This window comes from Sinohyriopsis cumingii, chromosome 15 (assembly GCF_028554795.1).
Source record: "Sinohyriopsis cumingii isolate HCF-2022 chromosome 15, ASM2855479v2, whole genome shotgun sequence".
In the NCBI taxonomy this organism is placed as follows: Eukaryota; Metazoa; Mollusca; class Bivalvia; order Unionida; family Unionidae; genus Sinohyriopsis; species Sinohyriopsis cumingii.
This window is the reverse complement of record NC_142975.1, coordinates 107883550-107901646: the sequence shown is the minus strand read 5'-3', so window position 1 is coordinate 107901646 and position 18097 is coordinate 107883550. Positions and strand designations below refer to the sequence as shown.

General features: G+C 34.3%; 1 protein-coding gene across 2 annotated transcripts in view; it reads right to left on the bottom strand.

Annotated features, from left to right (window-relative positions):
• Positions 1–5223: 5223 nt before the first annotated feature.
• LOC149782441 (uncharacterized) overlaps positions 5224–18097 on the bottom strand; it is a 44465-nt gene continuing 31591 nt past the window's right edge. For both annotated transcript variants that reach the window (XM_089933851.1, XM_089933852.1), the window contains exon 8: positions 5224–16767. In XM_089933851.1, the coding sequence (XP_089789977.1) occupies positions 16660–16767 (108 nt within the window). In that variant the 3' untranslated portion in view covers positions 5224–16659. The remainder of the gene's footprint in view (positions 16768–18097) is intronic.

Here is an 18097-nt window from a genome sequence, read left to right as displayed (position 1 = left end):
TGCAAACAGTTTTGTGTAAAAAAGAAAAAAACTTAACTAAGACCACATTGACACAAAGACTCTTGGCACACAGTCCTTTCAATATTAGTCATCGGATACTGATGTACCATAAAATACATTTCAAAGACTGAAAGCAGAGAGATCTTAAACATTTTGTTTTTGTGTGATGTTCAATCAGCAGCATTTAAAGGTATTTCTTCAGAAAGCAATCTTACTGATCCATAATTACAGGTGAATGATATCAGACCCACTTTGGTCCCTTCTTTATGTATATAATAGTGAAATTTACTATATAAGAATAGTGACCATACATGCTTTGCTATGTGCAAATGTTTGTTTGAACACTTGGGTAAGATTTTACAATTGCAGACAGAAACACTCCCTTTCTTATCAGCAAATATTTACACACCATTATCTGAAGGTACATATTAATTCAGACTTTGATAGGTACAGGAGACAAGGATGAGACGTCTAAGCAATATTGAAAAATCCTTGGAAAAGGGTCACAACAGCCCACTTTAGGTCTGTTAATGTCATTGTCCCTACATGCATTGGCTGGAACACCAAGATTGCTTTGATAAGTATATTTTAAAAAACGACAGGAGAGATAGAAGGAATACAGCTGATGGTTAATGTTCTTGTTGCTCAAATAATAACTGAAAGATTATATATATATATATATATATATATATATATATATATATATATATATATATATATATATATATTTATAACTGAATTATAGTAACACATGGAAAATATGTCTACTGTATAAAGCTCTGCAAAACATCAAATGATTGTCAATAAAAAAAGGAAAAGTCTGAATAATTGTTGTTGTAGGGTTCAATGCTATTTTTCAGCACAAGATAGGCTATACATGGCGGCCAGTATTAATGGTGGAGGAAGAACCCGGGAAAACCCCGTAAAGAACCACTGATCCACAAGAAACTACTGGCAAGCTTTCTCACATACCCACATTAGCTGAATCCGAGACTCGAACCTAATGAAAGACAGGTGAGATGGCAGTGATCCATAACAGAGCGCTTTAGACCGCTCGGCCACTCAGGGCCCCGAAAGTTTGAATAATGTCATGTTAAATTCATTTCAAGAACACAGCAAAAACAAACAATTCATAATTTGTCAGTGCTGATTAGACATGCAGACATGCATACAGACAAGTCTTGAATATTTGAACATTGTTAGCTTTTAATTGCCAAATTATCCAAGTGCTTGTGTCCAGTTTTACATGTCTTACAGTTGTATACATACCTAATGATATTTGATGTAGCTGCTCCATTGTAGTTCTTTGTCACGTGTATGCCTAATGACTGTCAGTGTAGATGCTCCATTGCAGTTCATTTTGTCATTTACACACCTAATGATGTGTCATTGTAGGTACTACATTGTAATTCATTTTTCATGTACACATCTAATATGCCGGTGTAGGTACTCCATTTAATTCATTTGTCATGTAAACACCTAATTAACAGCGTAGGTGCTCCATTGTTCTTGTTGTTGTAGGATTTAATGCCATTTTTCAGCTTTCTCACATACCCACATTAGCTGAATCCAAGACTCGAACCCACGCAGACAGAGGTGAGATGGCAGTGATCAGTAACAGAAAGCGCTTTAGACCACTCAGGGCCCCGTGCTCCATTGTAGTTCATTTGTCATGCATATGATTCACTGTAATTTATTTCTCACGCATACACCTAATGACTGATAGTGTAGGTGCACCATCCAGTGGAGTTCATTTGTCAAATTACATTTTTTCATCTTTTCACCATGTCAAATAAAATCTGACTCATTTTTTTCCAGAAGAATTTATTCAAGATTAGTTTCAACAGATAAGAATACATTACTTTATGCCCCATAATGGAAGCAAATTTGTACATTCAGACACAATGGTGCATACACAACATGGACACATAATGATGCTAAATGAATCTAATCTATCCACATGATGACGTACTATTCTTACTATGTTAAAAACTAAATTAAAATGTAAATTATTTTTGGCTTTAAAAGCACCACTGAAATAATTGCAGATCTTTGACATAATAAAAAAACAATCTTCCCCCTTTCTTGACTGCAAAGTGACTCACTCTGGACCTTTGTTTATTCTAAATAACAGGCTATTTTTACAGCTTTACTTTATATGAATTTAAGAACAAATTAATTATCTAATTTGTGTTGTTTTTTTAGTTTCAAGAGTACATAAAAAAGGCATGGATTCCCAAAATATTTTTCCTTGTTTTAATTTTACTGAAGGAATACTCTGAAATGAACTAAAAATTGGAAGCATGTAAAAATAATTGTTACACAATGTACACTGACAATCCAGAATTGATAGCAATGATGAACTCTGAATACATGATTAGGTACATTGTCAACTATAACTTCTGGACTACCAGCATCCTTACAGTTTTTGTTTTGTTTTTGTTTTTATTACAGTATATTCTGAAATCTTCCAAGATCTGTTGCTCACCAAATAATCAAATCACATGCAAGGGAAAGAAGCAGCATTCCACAGATGCTGTTTTCACAAGTTTCTATCCATTACAGATATTTATATAGATGATAGAACTGAATACGCAAGCGGAATTGTATATAATGACTAAAAGCTACAAAGTAAAGTATACATGATACAAATAATCCAATGCCAAAGTTCTCAGAAGGTTAAGGCCATACCACACTAAACATGATCAATGGGATTAACTTTACTTCCAAGATATTGATAACTCTATTCAATGTCTATGGTCATAAGCAATTATTGTATATACTTGCTTACAAGTCAAGTATTACTGCAAAATCCCAGCTCTGCCCTCGCATAATGCACTGGCAGATCTGGGTCTGTGCCGTTTGTTACGAGTAATTAGAACAAACAGCATAGATCCTGATCTGCAGGCACATTTGCTACAGAATTTAAGGAGATTTATTGTTTGCAGTTTTAAGTTTGTATATTGTGGTACTAATACCCCTCTAAATACATGTAATCTTTTGTTTTAAAACTTTTCTTCAATTTATCTTTGAACATTAAACTGATTAATAAATTCATACAATATTTTGGAAAAATACAAAACCAATTACCTTTGATGAGCATTTTCAATTTAAATTATTCTATTATTTTAACTGCTAAAATAAGCAAACTATGAAAGGAGGTCACCACCGACTAGTTTTTATTTCCTCAGTATTTAATTTATATCCCTTCACATCTTAACACACCCTGGAAGGATAAAAAACCTATAGAGCTCAAAAAAGAAAGTGTCTTATTATTTGCAATACAAACTAATCACAGTAACAGGCAATAGACACCATTTCAAAGGATTTGAGGGATAAAAACCCTCCAAGCTAGAAAGAATTATACTTGGTTGAAAACTTTAAATACTGACTTTGGTTCAAAATAAAAATGACCTGATGAACGTGGAAATATTGCTTACAGTAAAATTACAGGCCAAAACTTGCGTGACATTGGATGACACCATACCGAAAAAGAAAAAAATGATTTAAGGTAAGTTTTGGAATCTAATTTTGCCATTAGCAATGTTTCATAAAAACAATGTAGCATGCCAATGATATGGAAAAAGAAGCTGTTTATCTCCACTCCATCAAATGTCTCAGATGCAACTCAGCTAAAAATATAACTCATTTGTGTAATTTTAAAGCTGTCATATTAATATTCAAAATGACATTAAAAACACTTTGGTTACTGTTCTAAATACATCTAAAGTGTGCAAATAATGTTAACACTACAACCTGCATACATAACTGAATGTGATTAAATGTGAATTGATATAAAATTACAATTTCCTGAACTAACTTCTTGTTTTGGTATTTGGTAGGGTTCGAGTGACAAATTGTTTGATGGCGTGTTGATATATAAATGTGGAAATGGAAGGAAGGAATGTCATTACAAATAAAAAAAGATGCATCTCTACGGCATAATCAGGGTAATATTCAACTACATTTTTTTCTTCATGTTTAGCATAAAAATTAAAGTACAATGTCCTACACAAATTCCTAGTAAATAATAACCAAGCACAAATGAAGCCATACTTTAGCACATCACTGAAAAATGTAGCACTTTTAAAACCACATTAAATGTTGAAAAAACAATAGTCCCTAGCAGGGATTGCTCCTAACCTGGACGAAACAAACTTCCAGGAATCCAAGATATGTAAATTTCTTTTGTCCTATTATTCTTTTTTAACTGCCGAGTACTTAAACCATCTGTTATTCGTAAGAAACTCCAACATACCAAATTTGGTATCAAAAATATTTTCTTGCATATCTCAATTCTGTCATATCCTTTGACCCTGTGTTTGATATCATGAATATAAAACCCAACCTCTGACCTTAAAACCAATTTCAGAGGCAGAATATAAACGTGTTTATTGGAATGCAACTAAATACAAAGTCTCATACAAATTCCCTTGTACATGTATCATGTTTTTTAAACTCAATTAAGTATAAATAAGAAGCAATGACCTTTGACCTGACCTCCAGGTCAACTGGGTCTGGTATTCAAAGATGTCTTCATAAAAGGCAGATATGTTTGTGGTCAGATCTGCAGGATTTTCATTAGGAACCAATAAAAATATTTCAAGAACTGCCATGGTGGCCATATTGTGTCAGAAAAGCACAATAAGCAACCAATCATAAGATGTCTTTTCGTGTCAATATCACCATCTGCTATGAAGCTGAAATAGGATTTGGTAGATGGTGTGGTAGCCATATTGGATGTTATATCACCACTTTCACTGAGGACCATCATCATTAGAAGTAAAATGCTGTCTCGGCATAAGATGTTTCTGATGCAAGGCATGTATGGTCATTAATTAAATGACAGTAAAATTATATGCATCATGTGGTTGTCCTACTATAAGGCAAAATAGTCTATGGTACACATTGAGAATACAATAATGAAGAATATTTTCAAGATGGCCACCATGGTAGCCATACTGGATGTCCCAGGAAAACTATTTTCATTCAGATCCAACTGGGGATCAACGTACCTTCAAGGTTTTATGGCAAGCATCTAAATGGGTTAGGAGTAGCAATAATAAAGTTGAGACAATGGACACTAAGCAGACAACTGGTCATGGCATAAGTTCATGTGGTAGAGTCAAGACCTTTCTTACTATCTATCTAAACCTTGACAGAAAACAATTTACCACTAGTATTCCAAGATATTCATTGCAGCATTTATATGAAAGGCTAAACATTCAAACGTAATGATTTAATTCTATATAAAGTACAAAGTTTTTTGTTCTGTAGAAGGGTACAATAGAAATTACATAAATAATTAAAGCTGGGTGACTGTCTGAAACATTTAACTAATCATGCAAATACAGTTTTTCTCACATTCCTACATGTGTAGGATCATATTCTACAATTTAGATCAACAATAGGGTACCTCTTTCATCACATGACTACTTTCTTTATCACATGACTACTATCTTTCATCACATGACTACCTCATCACATGACTATCTTTCATCACATGACTATCTTTCATCACATGACTACTCTCATCACATGACTACTATCTTTCATCACATGACTACTCTCATCACATGACCTTCTACTGCAATCATTGCACACACAAAGTGACAGAAACTTCATAATTTCCATCATCACTTGAGCATTAATCACAATAATCATGATAAACTTTAACTGTAACATATAAACATCCTAAAATGTGAAGCAACTGTGAAAATGTGAAGTATTTCATCAACATTACATTTCACACTTGCTGACCTAGCTGCATGTACAGATTAGGTAGACAAGTATTGAGCTTTAAAATACTTTTTTAAAATTTATCATCATTAAAAGGAACATTGATTAAACATTAAAGTTGAATCTAGGACTATATAACTTAATATGAGTGCTCATTTAAATGAAATTTTGAAACAATTTCAAGCCTTGGCAAGTAAAAGATTTTTGAAGTTATTTTAGGAGTTTGATATAGTTCATTTGCAGTGAGCACAAATGTATGATTCTATTTAAAAGGTGATGAAAAATACTGATTTTATTTGACCAAATTGCTGAATAGTGTAAAGAAATAAATGACTTGGAAACAAATTCACATGCCTCGATCATCACGCCTTTCATGTGCATGACATTATGATGTCATTTGTTATGTCATAAGGTGTTATAAGATATTACATATATAAAAGTTATCAATCAGATATATTAAGATACATAACACAGTAGTCATGCCATAAAATGATTTAGTCTCGTCTGATACTAGGGCTAAGACCAGACTTTCCATATTTTACCTGTTCACATTTGTTATCTTTAGTACACAATATGTATGTATGCTGTGTATTGCCATTACACAATATGTCTTGACCACTATTCTTCAAGTGCTGATTTGTGTTTAAACATAATTTTAAGTTTACATCAGTATTCATAATATGCTTTTCTATGTTCGACCCTCATTTTTCATTCACCAATGTGAAAAATATTTCATTATGGATCAGTGTTCGAAAAGAAAATTCAAACCATCAGGATTAAAATTTTGAATATCACCCTTGGATGGAATTTCCCTAACCGATATTAATGCATGTTATGGATTCTATTAATCATTACATACAAGCAGCTTGCAAAATACAGTTCTACCTCATCATCATGTTGTACATCTATACACACTATCTTATACTGACTGTGTAAGTGGCACTTTGTTTTCCCTCCCTGCCTGCATACATGTAGTATGTTAATATGTTAACTTGATGTGAATTAAATATATTTTTTCTCTTCATGATATTTGTACATTTAATATTTTCAAATATAATTTTAAAAGGAAATACTAATACACAGCTTCTTTGTATCTTTTTACACATATTTGAAAGACAAATTCAAGTACAATACTTTAATTTTGGTCACAAGGTCCATATCAATCTTGTGTAATACCTGAAACTGTTGTAATGAATGCATTATAATGAGGGAAAACTGTATATCTTTCTTCAAGAAATTATTCCTTTTGATAACTTTATCAGTAATCTCACCATGAAGAGCATGCTTTCATCACTAAAATTACGATACAATAGAGGCAGCAAGGCGTGTGCTGTACAATCTATTCGACAATACAGCAGGTGTGTGATGTACACTGACTGACTTCTATTCAACAATATGACAGAGGCAGCAAGGTGTGTGATGTACACCAACAGGATTCAATTCAACAATAAAATAGAATTTGTGATTAAGATTCTAAAAATGTATGTTAGTTTAAATTTGCACATAGTATAAATATGTACTCATCACGATGATATTCAGAATTTAAGCAAATATAATACATTTAACACCTGCTACATAACGATGTATGTTGTACATGAAGAAAATAGATTATAATGTGACAGAACTACAATGGACCACATATACCAAAATATTTAAACAATCAGACTAAATTTCTGAATCAAACTGAAGAAAGAGAAACTAAAAGTTTAATAAGACTGCATTGCATCTACAGTGATACGAAACACAGAGAACAAATGTAACAAAGTCTTTCTGAGTATTATAGATGTGTATCACCAATGATGTTTTAATACGAGACATATAACAATACAAAGGTTCCAATGCGAAAGGCTTCATAAGATGAAATAAATCTGTTTTAATTTGGAAAATGTATAGAGCTTGACATTGCCATTACAAGTTATTACTATCTTTGTGCAGAATTCCCTCACTATTAAGTCATTTTTACACAGTTTCCATAAAAGGGCAAATACAGTCATGGATCCCATTTCATTACAAGGTAGTAAAATAATATGCACAGTGTACTTGATATATGGCTGTCCCATTATAAGGTACTATTTTCTATGGTTTACATGTTATAATATACAACCTACTATTCATGGGCCACATCCGGCACATTTTTACTTTATTACATGGCAATTGCACTATCCTGTGGTAAGCTTTGGTACCCATGCAGAACACTACACTTTCTGACTCTGACAGCACTGTAATGATCAAATACTATGCTCTATGACTCCCATAACATTGTAATGATAGAGTACTACACTCTATGACTTCCACTGACAGCATTGTAATGATCAAATACTATACTCTATGACTCCCATTTACAGCATCATAATGAGGAAGTACTATACTCTATGACTCCCATAGCATTGTAATGATAGAGTACTACACTCTATGACTTCCACTGACAGAGTTGTAATGATCAAGTACTATGCTCTGTGACTCCCATTGACAGCACCACAATGAGTACTACACTCTACAACTCCTACTGACAGCATTGTAATAAGTACTACACACTGTGACTCCCACTGACAGCATTGTAATGAGAAAGTACTACACTCTATGACTCCCACCGACAGCACCATAATGAGTACATGTACTACACTCTACAACTCCCAATGACAGCACTGTAATGAGTACTACACTCTACAACTCCCACTGACAGCATTGTACTGAGAAAGTACTACACTCTAAGACTACCATGGGCAGCATTATAATGTGGGAGTACTAACTCTACGACTCCCATGGACAGCATGTAAGACTCCTTTGGACAGCATTATAATGAAGGAGTGTTGTATCAAGTGCCTCATTGCAAGGCAGTCTCACTATAAGGGAGTACACCAACTCCCATGGACAGCTTTATAATGAGGAAGTAATGTATTTGCCCTCTAACCACTTGAACAAATGTGCATATTAACAAGTTGTCATAACTAATACAATCAGAAGAATAAAATAAAAGAGCAAAAATGATATTTAAGTATCGAGATTCCTAGATAAATAATACAAGTTTTGATATTGCATTAAGTCACCGTGTATTGTAAAAGCTGGTCAACAATATAATACATGATATTGCCATAAAATACTGATATACCCCATTTGGTTATACCGTTGAGTACGGAGTGATGCTCGTACACCGATACAAAAATAGTAATAGGACAACTCACATTAAACCTTTGAGCAAATTTCATGTTAATTAATTTTAATTAATCAATTCTATTTGAGATAAAATGTAGAGTCCCTTAAAGGGGTTGACTCTACTGGCAGAAAATTGATTGTCAAGCATTGAAACCACCTAATTTTCTTCAGTTATAACGAGATTTTTAAAATTAATTACTGCAGTGCATGTAGTGGTTGTATAACCTACAAGGTTCTTTAGAAATCTTCAGGTAAAACCCCATATTGATATGGCTATCCATTTGCATGGTGTAGTGAGAACAATATTTTCAAGATGGCCATATTCATGTTAAGTTTGCTTTATTTTCATTTAGGACCAACTAGACACCATAAGAACTCGTCTGATAAAAATGCTAGTCTAAATGACTTTCTATTTAAGTAAAGTAGCAATAACAAGAATTTCAAGATGGCCACCATTGGTGGATATTGGATATCAGATCGGCACCATTTAATTTAGAACCGACAAGATATAATGACTTTGAAGGAGTAACAAAAACAAGATTTCCAAGATGGTTGTCACAGTGGGTATATTACATTGGTACCATTTCCATTTAGGGCCAAACTAGACATCACAAGTCTTAGCAAAGCACAAATATTGATATGACTTGCACAGTATATAGAAGAAATCTGAAAACAAGAATTTCAAGATGACTACTGTGGTGGCCATATAGGCACTAATATCATTAAGGACCCGCTAGACACCATAAGAAACCTTTTAGCGAAAACCTCATGCTGATATGATCATTCATTCAAGTAGTGATAACAAGATTTTCAAGATGGCTACTGTGGTGGCTATATTGGATGTCTGAGCACCAGCATAATCATTTAGGGCCAACAAGACATCATAAAAAGTCTTATAGTGAAAACTCCAAGTCAACATGATCATCCATTTAGCAATAATAAGATTTTCAAGATAACTACCATGACAGTCATACTGGGCATCTGATTGGCACCATTTTCATTGAGAATTAACCAGACATCATATGATGCCTTTCTGAGAAAATCCCCATGTTGAAAACCCCATGTTGAAATCATCATCCAGTGAGGAGGAGTAGTGATTTTCAAGACCGACACTATGGCAGGTATAATGGATATCCAAGTAGCACCATGTAGGACCATGGGATTAATGTGTATGTAAAGTTTCTTAGTAATATCCTCCAAGTAGTTTCGGAGGAGTTACCATAACAAAATGGTATAAACAAACAGAAGGCAGACAACAGACTATCCCATAAGCTCTCCTGGTCACTGATTGTAGAATTAAGAAAATATTTCAAGATATGCATAGTTTCAACTAATCTTTCATGTTGCTATTCTAAATAATTTCACTAAAGCTAAGTACAGTTTAACAGATACCCAACCTTTTTTAAAATAGTCTGCCTGTTTACAACATTTTTATTATAAAATTGTCACAAGTTGGATCAAGACTCCATTTACAGTTTCATGCATGGTCAACTGGACATTTAAACTACCATGAAGTCATTTGTAAATGAAACCAACACATCTTGCAAAATTAAGTGATAAAACACTGTTTACTATGAAGCTCATACAGGAATCACAGCATTCATTCACTATAAAGACCCTTTTTATAACAAAGTTCTGTAATAATGTTTGCTAATGGATCCAAGTTCAATGAGTGGTGGTAAAGTTATAGCAAGTGCTTGAATACAAGGCGGTATACTTTACGGCCCCCAGGACAGCATTATAATAATGTAGTACTGAATTAGCAAAATTAGCAAATCTAAATACTTTTCTCAGAAAAGCTGAAATTCTCTAAAACTTAAAAATGTATAGATGAACAATTACTAAATTAATCAGCTGACTTATCTACTTGTCACTAACTCTGGCAGAGTTTTATTTAAGTGAATGTGGAAAAGGTTTGTTCCAATAAAACCCTCTGTTCATTTGTATTTTGTGAAATGTTGTTGTTGTGGGGTTTAACGCCATTTTTCAGCACATGATATCATATGCATGGCGGCCAGTATTAATGGTGGAGGAAGAACCCGGGAAAACCCCAGGAAGAACTACTGAACCATGAGAAGCTACTGGCAAGCTTTCTCACATACTCACATTGGCCGATTCCTAGACTTGAACCAACGCAGACAGAGGTGAGATGGCAGTGATCCGTATTGGATAGCGCTTTAGACCACTCAGGGCCCCGTATTTTGTGAAATGAACCTAATGCTATCAAATAAAAGGTATGATGCAATTAGATCTCAAAGTTTTTGGGAAATCACCGAATAAAGCAGTGTAGCATGACTAAGTCTGAATGGTTTCTCTCGATATACAAATGTCTTTTTTGTAAATGACTTTATGTAATTTCTATGATGGCACTAGCAGTCACTAAAAAATCATTATTAGAAATCAAAATTGTCATATGGTAGTTCATTTCAATGACACCAACAAATCAGGAAATAGAAAATTCCAGGTGCTTTTTTATGCCATGTGCAGACTGTTTTCCTTTAAGTTGCAAATGTAATCAAGATTTTTTTAGTTGGATAAAAATGTTTTGGGAACTTATCAACAGAAATGCACAATTTTTCAACAAAGTCCAACCTTTATTAATTTTATTATTTTGAAAAGAAAAAGAAATACAGAAAACAAGTGGAAATAATGAAAGAGAATGCTAATGATGTCATATTGTTGAATTAGAACAAGGAATGGAAAACTCCTCAGTAAAACCCTTTTATGGTAGAATACGTGCATATATTCAGGGGCAAATTTGGTGTCCACTTGATGATTTCAGTGGTCATGTAAGTACTTTATATTTAAACTGGCTACATCACATTAAATATCCATTCAATTAAACAAGTCCCTTGATGATTTCAATGGTCATGTACGTACTTTATATCTAAATTGGCTCCATCACATTAAATATCCATTCAATTAAACAAGAGTCCCAAGATGATTTCAATGGTCATTTAAGTACTTTATATCTAAATTGGCTCCATTACATTAAATATCCATTCAATTAAACAAGAGTCCCTTGAATGGTCTGATGCTCTACAGGGTCATCTCTGATAATCTTCAAAAATAACAAGAATTTCCAATTAGCTGCTGTGGCAGGGCTTACTGAATATCATTTAGAACTGAGTAGACATAATTGGAAGCCTTTTCGTGGAAATCTATGTCAATATGTCTATCCATTCCAAAGTAGCAGTCACAGCAAGATTTTCAAGACAGCCGTTGTGGCAGCAATGTTACTGATTCTACTACTGGCACCATTTTCATTAGGACAATAAAGTATCATTAGAAGTCAAATGGTAAAACCCCATGTTGATATAACAATCTATTTGGGGTGATGTAGAGATAACAATATCTTAAAGTAGGCCACTTTCCTTCTGACCATCTAGACACCATAAGAACTCATGTCAAAATAACTTTGCATTTAAGTTCAGTAGCAATAACAAGATCTTCATTTAGGACCAACTCAGCTGGGGCGGGGGGTGTATGTATAAAGTTTCATGGTAGTTCTCAAAGTAGTTTAAGATGAATAGTCAGAATAAAATTTGTGTTAACAGATGGATGGAAAACAGACGGTCTTATAAGGTCTTCTGGCCAGTAATGCTAACAGTAATGGCCATATAGAACATTTCAACTTCAAAGATCTGGATGATAAAACCAAGCATTAAGCCAACATGGAATCTACGTCTGTGTGCCATTCATATGAGACCCTAGAATGATCATCCATCCTTGCAAATATAAAGTTCATGCAATCCATTTCCTCTCATACCATTTAAAATTGTGCAGGATAAATGCAGAATTTCAAATTTAATGCAAGACAGTCTGATGGAGTACATGTTGAGATCAAGGTTCATACCGAATTCTGAACGATACATTCAAAGACTTTTCCCAAACTTTCAAAGTCCACAAACATAGATTTCCAAGACCTATTTTCACTAACATTTTGTATACAAGTTATGTCATATGAGAAAACAATGTATGCAAAATACTATAATATTGCTAAATGATGAAATGAAACAGGTCATCAAAAGAAAGAAATCAGGAAAACTACATCCGAATTAACAACCTTGGACAATTTTGTTTGTGATTATGGAAAGAAATTAAAATGTCTGAGTTTATTTCAATTTTCAAAGAGTTTTAAAGACCTCAGGGTAATCTGCTTGATTTTCCCAAACTTTAAAGGCCTTGAAAATGCTACCTCATTTTTCCCAAACTGTCAAAGACCAAATGAACCCTGTGTGATGCCCATACATAATGTTGTTGTTTTGGGTTTAACACCATTTCTTAGTGCAGGACAGACTATACATGGCGGCCAGTATAACAGGTGCAGAAAGAAGCCAGGCAAAACCTTGGTGAGAACCACTGCCTCACAAGAAACTACTGGCAGTTTCTAACATACCCAAATTGGCTGAGCCTGAGACACGACCCCCACAGACAGAGGTGAGATGGCAGTGATTGGTTTTGCCACTTGGCCATCTGCAGCCCTGCTTACACATAAAGAACTGTGTCAAGAATGCAAGTTTAATATAGCACACAACTGGAACTATAATCTAGATACTCAATGCCTCCCCATTTATACAAATTATAAGGATTCAAGATAGTTATACAAGCCAGCGTTAGATGCAGTGATTGCATATTATTCTTACTGTATAGAATAGTACCAGCTGGTCAAAGCAAACTGTTGAGTGAGACGGACTGCTGTAAGCAATGCGTGCAAATTTTGTTTTTGTCATACTGAAAAATAAGACGTGTAAGCTGAGGTTCACATACTGAAAAACTTGTCGAAATGAGACTTGTAAACTGAGGCCTGCAGAGCTGAGATATGTGGTTAATTTACCTTAAATGTCATATGCCTGCAGATAAGTAAACAAAATTTAGAATTTTCCGAATGTCAACCATATGATGTTGAGTAAGGAAGTTTTCCTAACAATTGCACAAAATACAGACTAGTTAATGTCTCTGCACCTGATACATAATTGGACCTATTTAGTCAATGATATGAATTAAACATGTTTTCTCGGACAATTAATTTACTGATTAATCTTTGAAGAGGACAAGTTAAACACCAGAGAATTTAATGACAAGTCAACTTGATGCCAATTCGATTAAAATCAGATCTAAAGTCCTACACAGAGGTCTGACAGTGACATTAGTGTCAGGTTTTGATGACCTCTGGAATTCCCAGTTCATTTACACTGAGTAGCATACAAGACAAAGGTGTTACAAGTTCATGTTGTGGAATTCCCAGTTCATTTACATTGAGTAGCATACAAGACAAAGGTGTTACAAGTTCATGTTGTGGAGAGTTATCGTTAGTAATGATATGTTCTGAATGATATGTCATTTTTAAACTTTGAAAATTATGATTTGATTGGTCAACAGTCATTTTCAAACTTTGAAAATTATGATTTGATTGGTCAACAGAACATAACATTCTTATTGGTTTCCATCGATACATTGCATTGTGGAGATCTGACGTTAATCCAATTGATTTGATACCTTAAATGCAGACATGCCATTCAATAGTGACAAATTTACTTCAGTGCAACCTGTACATTAAGCTACCTTTAGTGAATGCAGCTCAGATTACTGAATTGCTTTAACAATGATGAAGACTGCTTCCCAGATGTGGATCTAGGTGGCCGAGTGGTTTAAATGGATCTAGGTGACCAGGTGGTCTAAGTGGATTTAGGTGGCCAAGTGATTTAAGTGGATCTAGGTGGCCAAGTGGTTTGATGTGGATCTAGGTGGCTGAGTGGTCTAAAAGGATCTAGGTGGCCAAGTGGTCATCTCTATTGATCACTCACGTCTAACCTCTTTCCATGTGGATTCAAGTCTTGGCTTGGCCAACTTGAGCATGTGAGAAAGCTTCCCATGGGTTAGCACCACTCCGGTGGGCTACATGGTTAGGGCATCCACATCGGATGTGGGAGGTCGCTGGTTCTAACACCGGCTGAGTCATACCAAAGACTAATAAAAATGGTACTAGCTGCTGCCTTGCTTGTGCTCAGCATAAGAGGTTAGTGTTAGGACAAGCAGCCTGGTGCCAGGATAATGTGACTGGATGGGACAAGATGCTACCTGTTTGCAGCATGATGCCCCTGTGCTAGACATAATTATAAACTGCCACAATGCAGACAGCGTTGTGACATGACTGATTCTTTAAAATAAAGCTATGTAAAAAATCTAAATCACACACACCCTCCCATGGATTAGTGGTTCATTTCAGAGTCTTCCCCAGATCTTCCTCCACTAATGTACTGGCAACCATATATAGCCTATCATATACTGAAAAATAGCATTAAACTCATCAACCAAACTAAGCCAAATAATTCCCAGAAACTGCAGTTACTGAGACATTTTAATAAAGAGGGTCAGGGTTAAACAGAGTTCCAATGAATAATGTACAGTAAAACCGTGTTGAAAGACCTCTTCTAAGAAAGACCACCTCTCTTGAATGACCAGATTATCATTGATTATAGTGTTATAATCAGTCAAGAGACCATGATTTTTTGGGCAGAAAAGAGTGTGTCTTTTGATATAGGTTCTAATGTTGCATTATTTCCAACCCAAATACTCTACATGGAATGCCAGGAATCTAAATTGTCAAGATGATACCAGAATAATACGGAATATTCCTTAATATTCTACATACAGTTCTGGGCAACCGAAAGAGAATTTTACTTGCCCAGCAAAATTTTCAACTTCACCCTGACAAGTAAAGTCTGACATCGCAATAGCTGATTCCTTCAACTTTCTCACCAAGTATGGAATTTTTCACTTATCGAACAAAAGTTCAGCAACAATAAATTCAATAAGTAGTCTGCATTTCAGATTGTGCTAGATTATGTGAATATTTCTGGCAATGTCAACAAATCAGAATGACGATGACAACAACAACGAGAAATGATCATTCAATATCCTATGGACTAGACTTAAAATATTCACAACTCAAAGTGTATTCGTACAATATTTAACAATGATTCTACATGTCAGAGCATGACAAAAAACAACAACTACCTCATACAATAGTCTGAATTCTGCACAGTACTTGAAGCCAAAATTTCATCATCAGCTATTTAGAAACAAAATGCAAAGTAAACATTTTAACTTTCTCTCAAAACAATACAACAATCTGCTAAAAATACAATTAACTTCCACCAAGACATACAATACATTAAGAGATGAATCATTCCTTAGACGCATCATCTTGCATCTACAGATTTCAGCACGATTGGGGTGGGGTAATGTTCCTGCCCACCAGTGGCAATTCAGGGTGAACAACTCAATAGCCAGTAATACAGTGTAAAATCCAATGGATCAAACACACACAAATATAATGTGATTTCACAAATTGTAGCCTTTGAGTTCATTAAATAGTATACAGTTGTGATTCAAGTGTTACTCTTGAATTCATTATACAGTACAGTGTCATGAGTAAAATGTAACTCTTGATTTCATTACAGAGTTACGATTCAAGTGGAACTCTTGATTTCATTAGAGTTCTGATTCAAGTATAACTCTTGATTTCATTACTGAGTTCTGATTCAAGTGTAACTCTTGAGTTCATTACAGAGTATATCATTATGATTCAAGTGTAACGCTTGAGTTCATTACAGAGTATATCGTTATGATTCAAGCGTAACTCTTGAGGAAAGGAACCATTTCATAATAAGTATCACATGAATTCAAAGTTAAAAAGAAATCTCATTCCGGACATTGGAAAAGTTTGATGATCTAATCTTAACAAGATAAATGTGGGCTAATTTATTCACAAAAGCCACAATTGAAATGGATGTCAGTGTCCTTGACCTTGTCATAACTGGTGCCAACACAGACTGTATGATACCATTTGTCACAATCATCACACTGGACCTGTAAAAATAGACAAAAGCTTTTCAATTATCAATGTGTATTTACTTGCTGTCAAACAGAAAAAGCTATATTAATAAGTACAGACAAATGGTACATTTTTCTTAATTAGATGATATCCAGACACTTTTCTATGCGAGATGATATTTGGACTATTTTCTGAGTGAGATGATATCTGGACTATTTTCTGAGTGGGATAATATCTGGACTATTTTCTGAGTGAGATGATATCTGGACTATTTTCTGAATGAGATGATATCTGGACTATTTTCTGAGTGAAATGGTATCTGGATATCCTCAACAAATTAAGAACACCCATGTAAAATAGACTTCAACATGGCAGTTATCATCAACAAATGGAGTAACGTGCTCACTTTCGTATTTCTCTGAATACTCAGTGCAGAAAGTGCACATCACAGCCTTTAATGGGTTGTACCCAAGTCATTTGTATTTATTTGCCCAACATATTAGATACATTCTTAGTTTCTTTCTCTTGTTCATATTTGCAACCATGCTCTCTCTTGTCATCATCTAATTTCTGCCATTTGGTGGTAGTTGTACACCTTGCAAATACTTCCACGTTTACAATAATCACTGCACAATGCACTGAACGGTTTTTGTTACACTTAGGCTCTTTCAAAACGCAACAAGAAAAGCGTGAAGACAACAAGCTTTGTAAAATTTAACAAATAATTTATTTCCCTAGAAAAACAAGGTAAAAATGAGAAAAAGAATTTACAGTTTTACGAATACACTCCAAAAATAATCCAATTAAAAAATAGATGTCCTAATAATAGAAAGTCCTAATGAAAATGAGTTTGAATCCTGATGAAATCCAAATTGGAAGGCAATGACATATGCTGTGATCAGTGTCATCCTCATGTGTCAACAGTTCTTTGTTGAATCAAAGAAAATAATATTCCAGTGTTTGAATTCTGTGTAAAATTCGATCATAACTGTCCTTGTCAACAAATTAACTGTCCTTGTCAACAAATTAATTTAGAGCACAAGTATTTCCACGGCAAAGAAATCTCTTAAAATCCAAATAATTTAAGAAAAATTAAAAATTAAACTCAGATTGGTCACAATATAAAACACCTGGATGTCTCCAGTGTTAAGGCAAGAATAATAAATATTCTCAATACATCAATAATGAATCTAGCTAATGCTCAAAACAGATGCCCAGATGTGGGTCAGTCCGCTGGGAAACTCTAATTGATACATGTTATCTGTAATTGTATTCCCAGTATGGCTTTGACTAAAACCAATGATTTTTACTCTGGGAGAGAAAAAATAAAAATAAAAGGTTGTTTACTTCAACTCATACAGATTC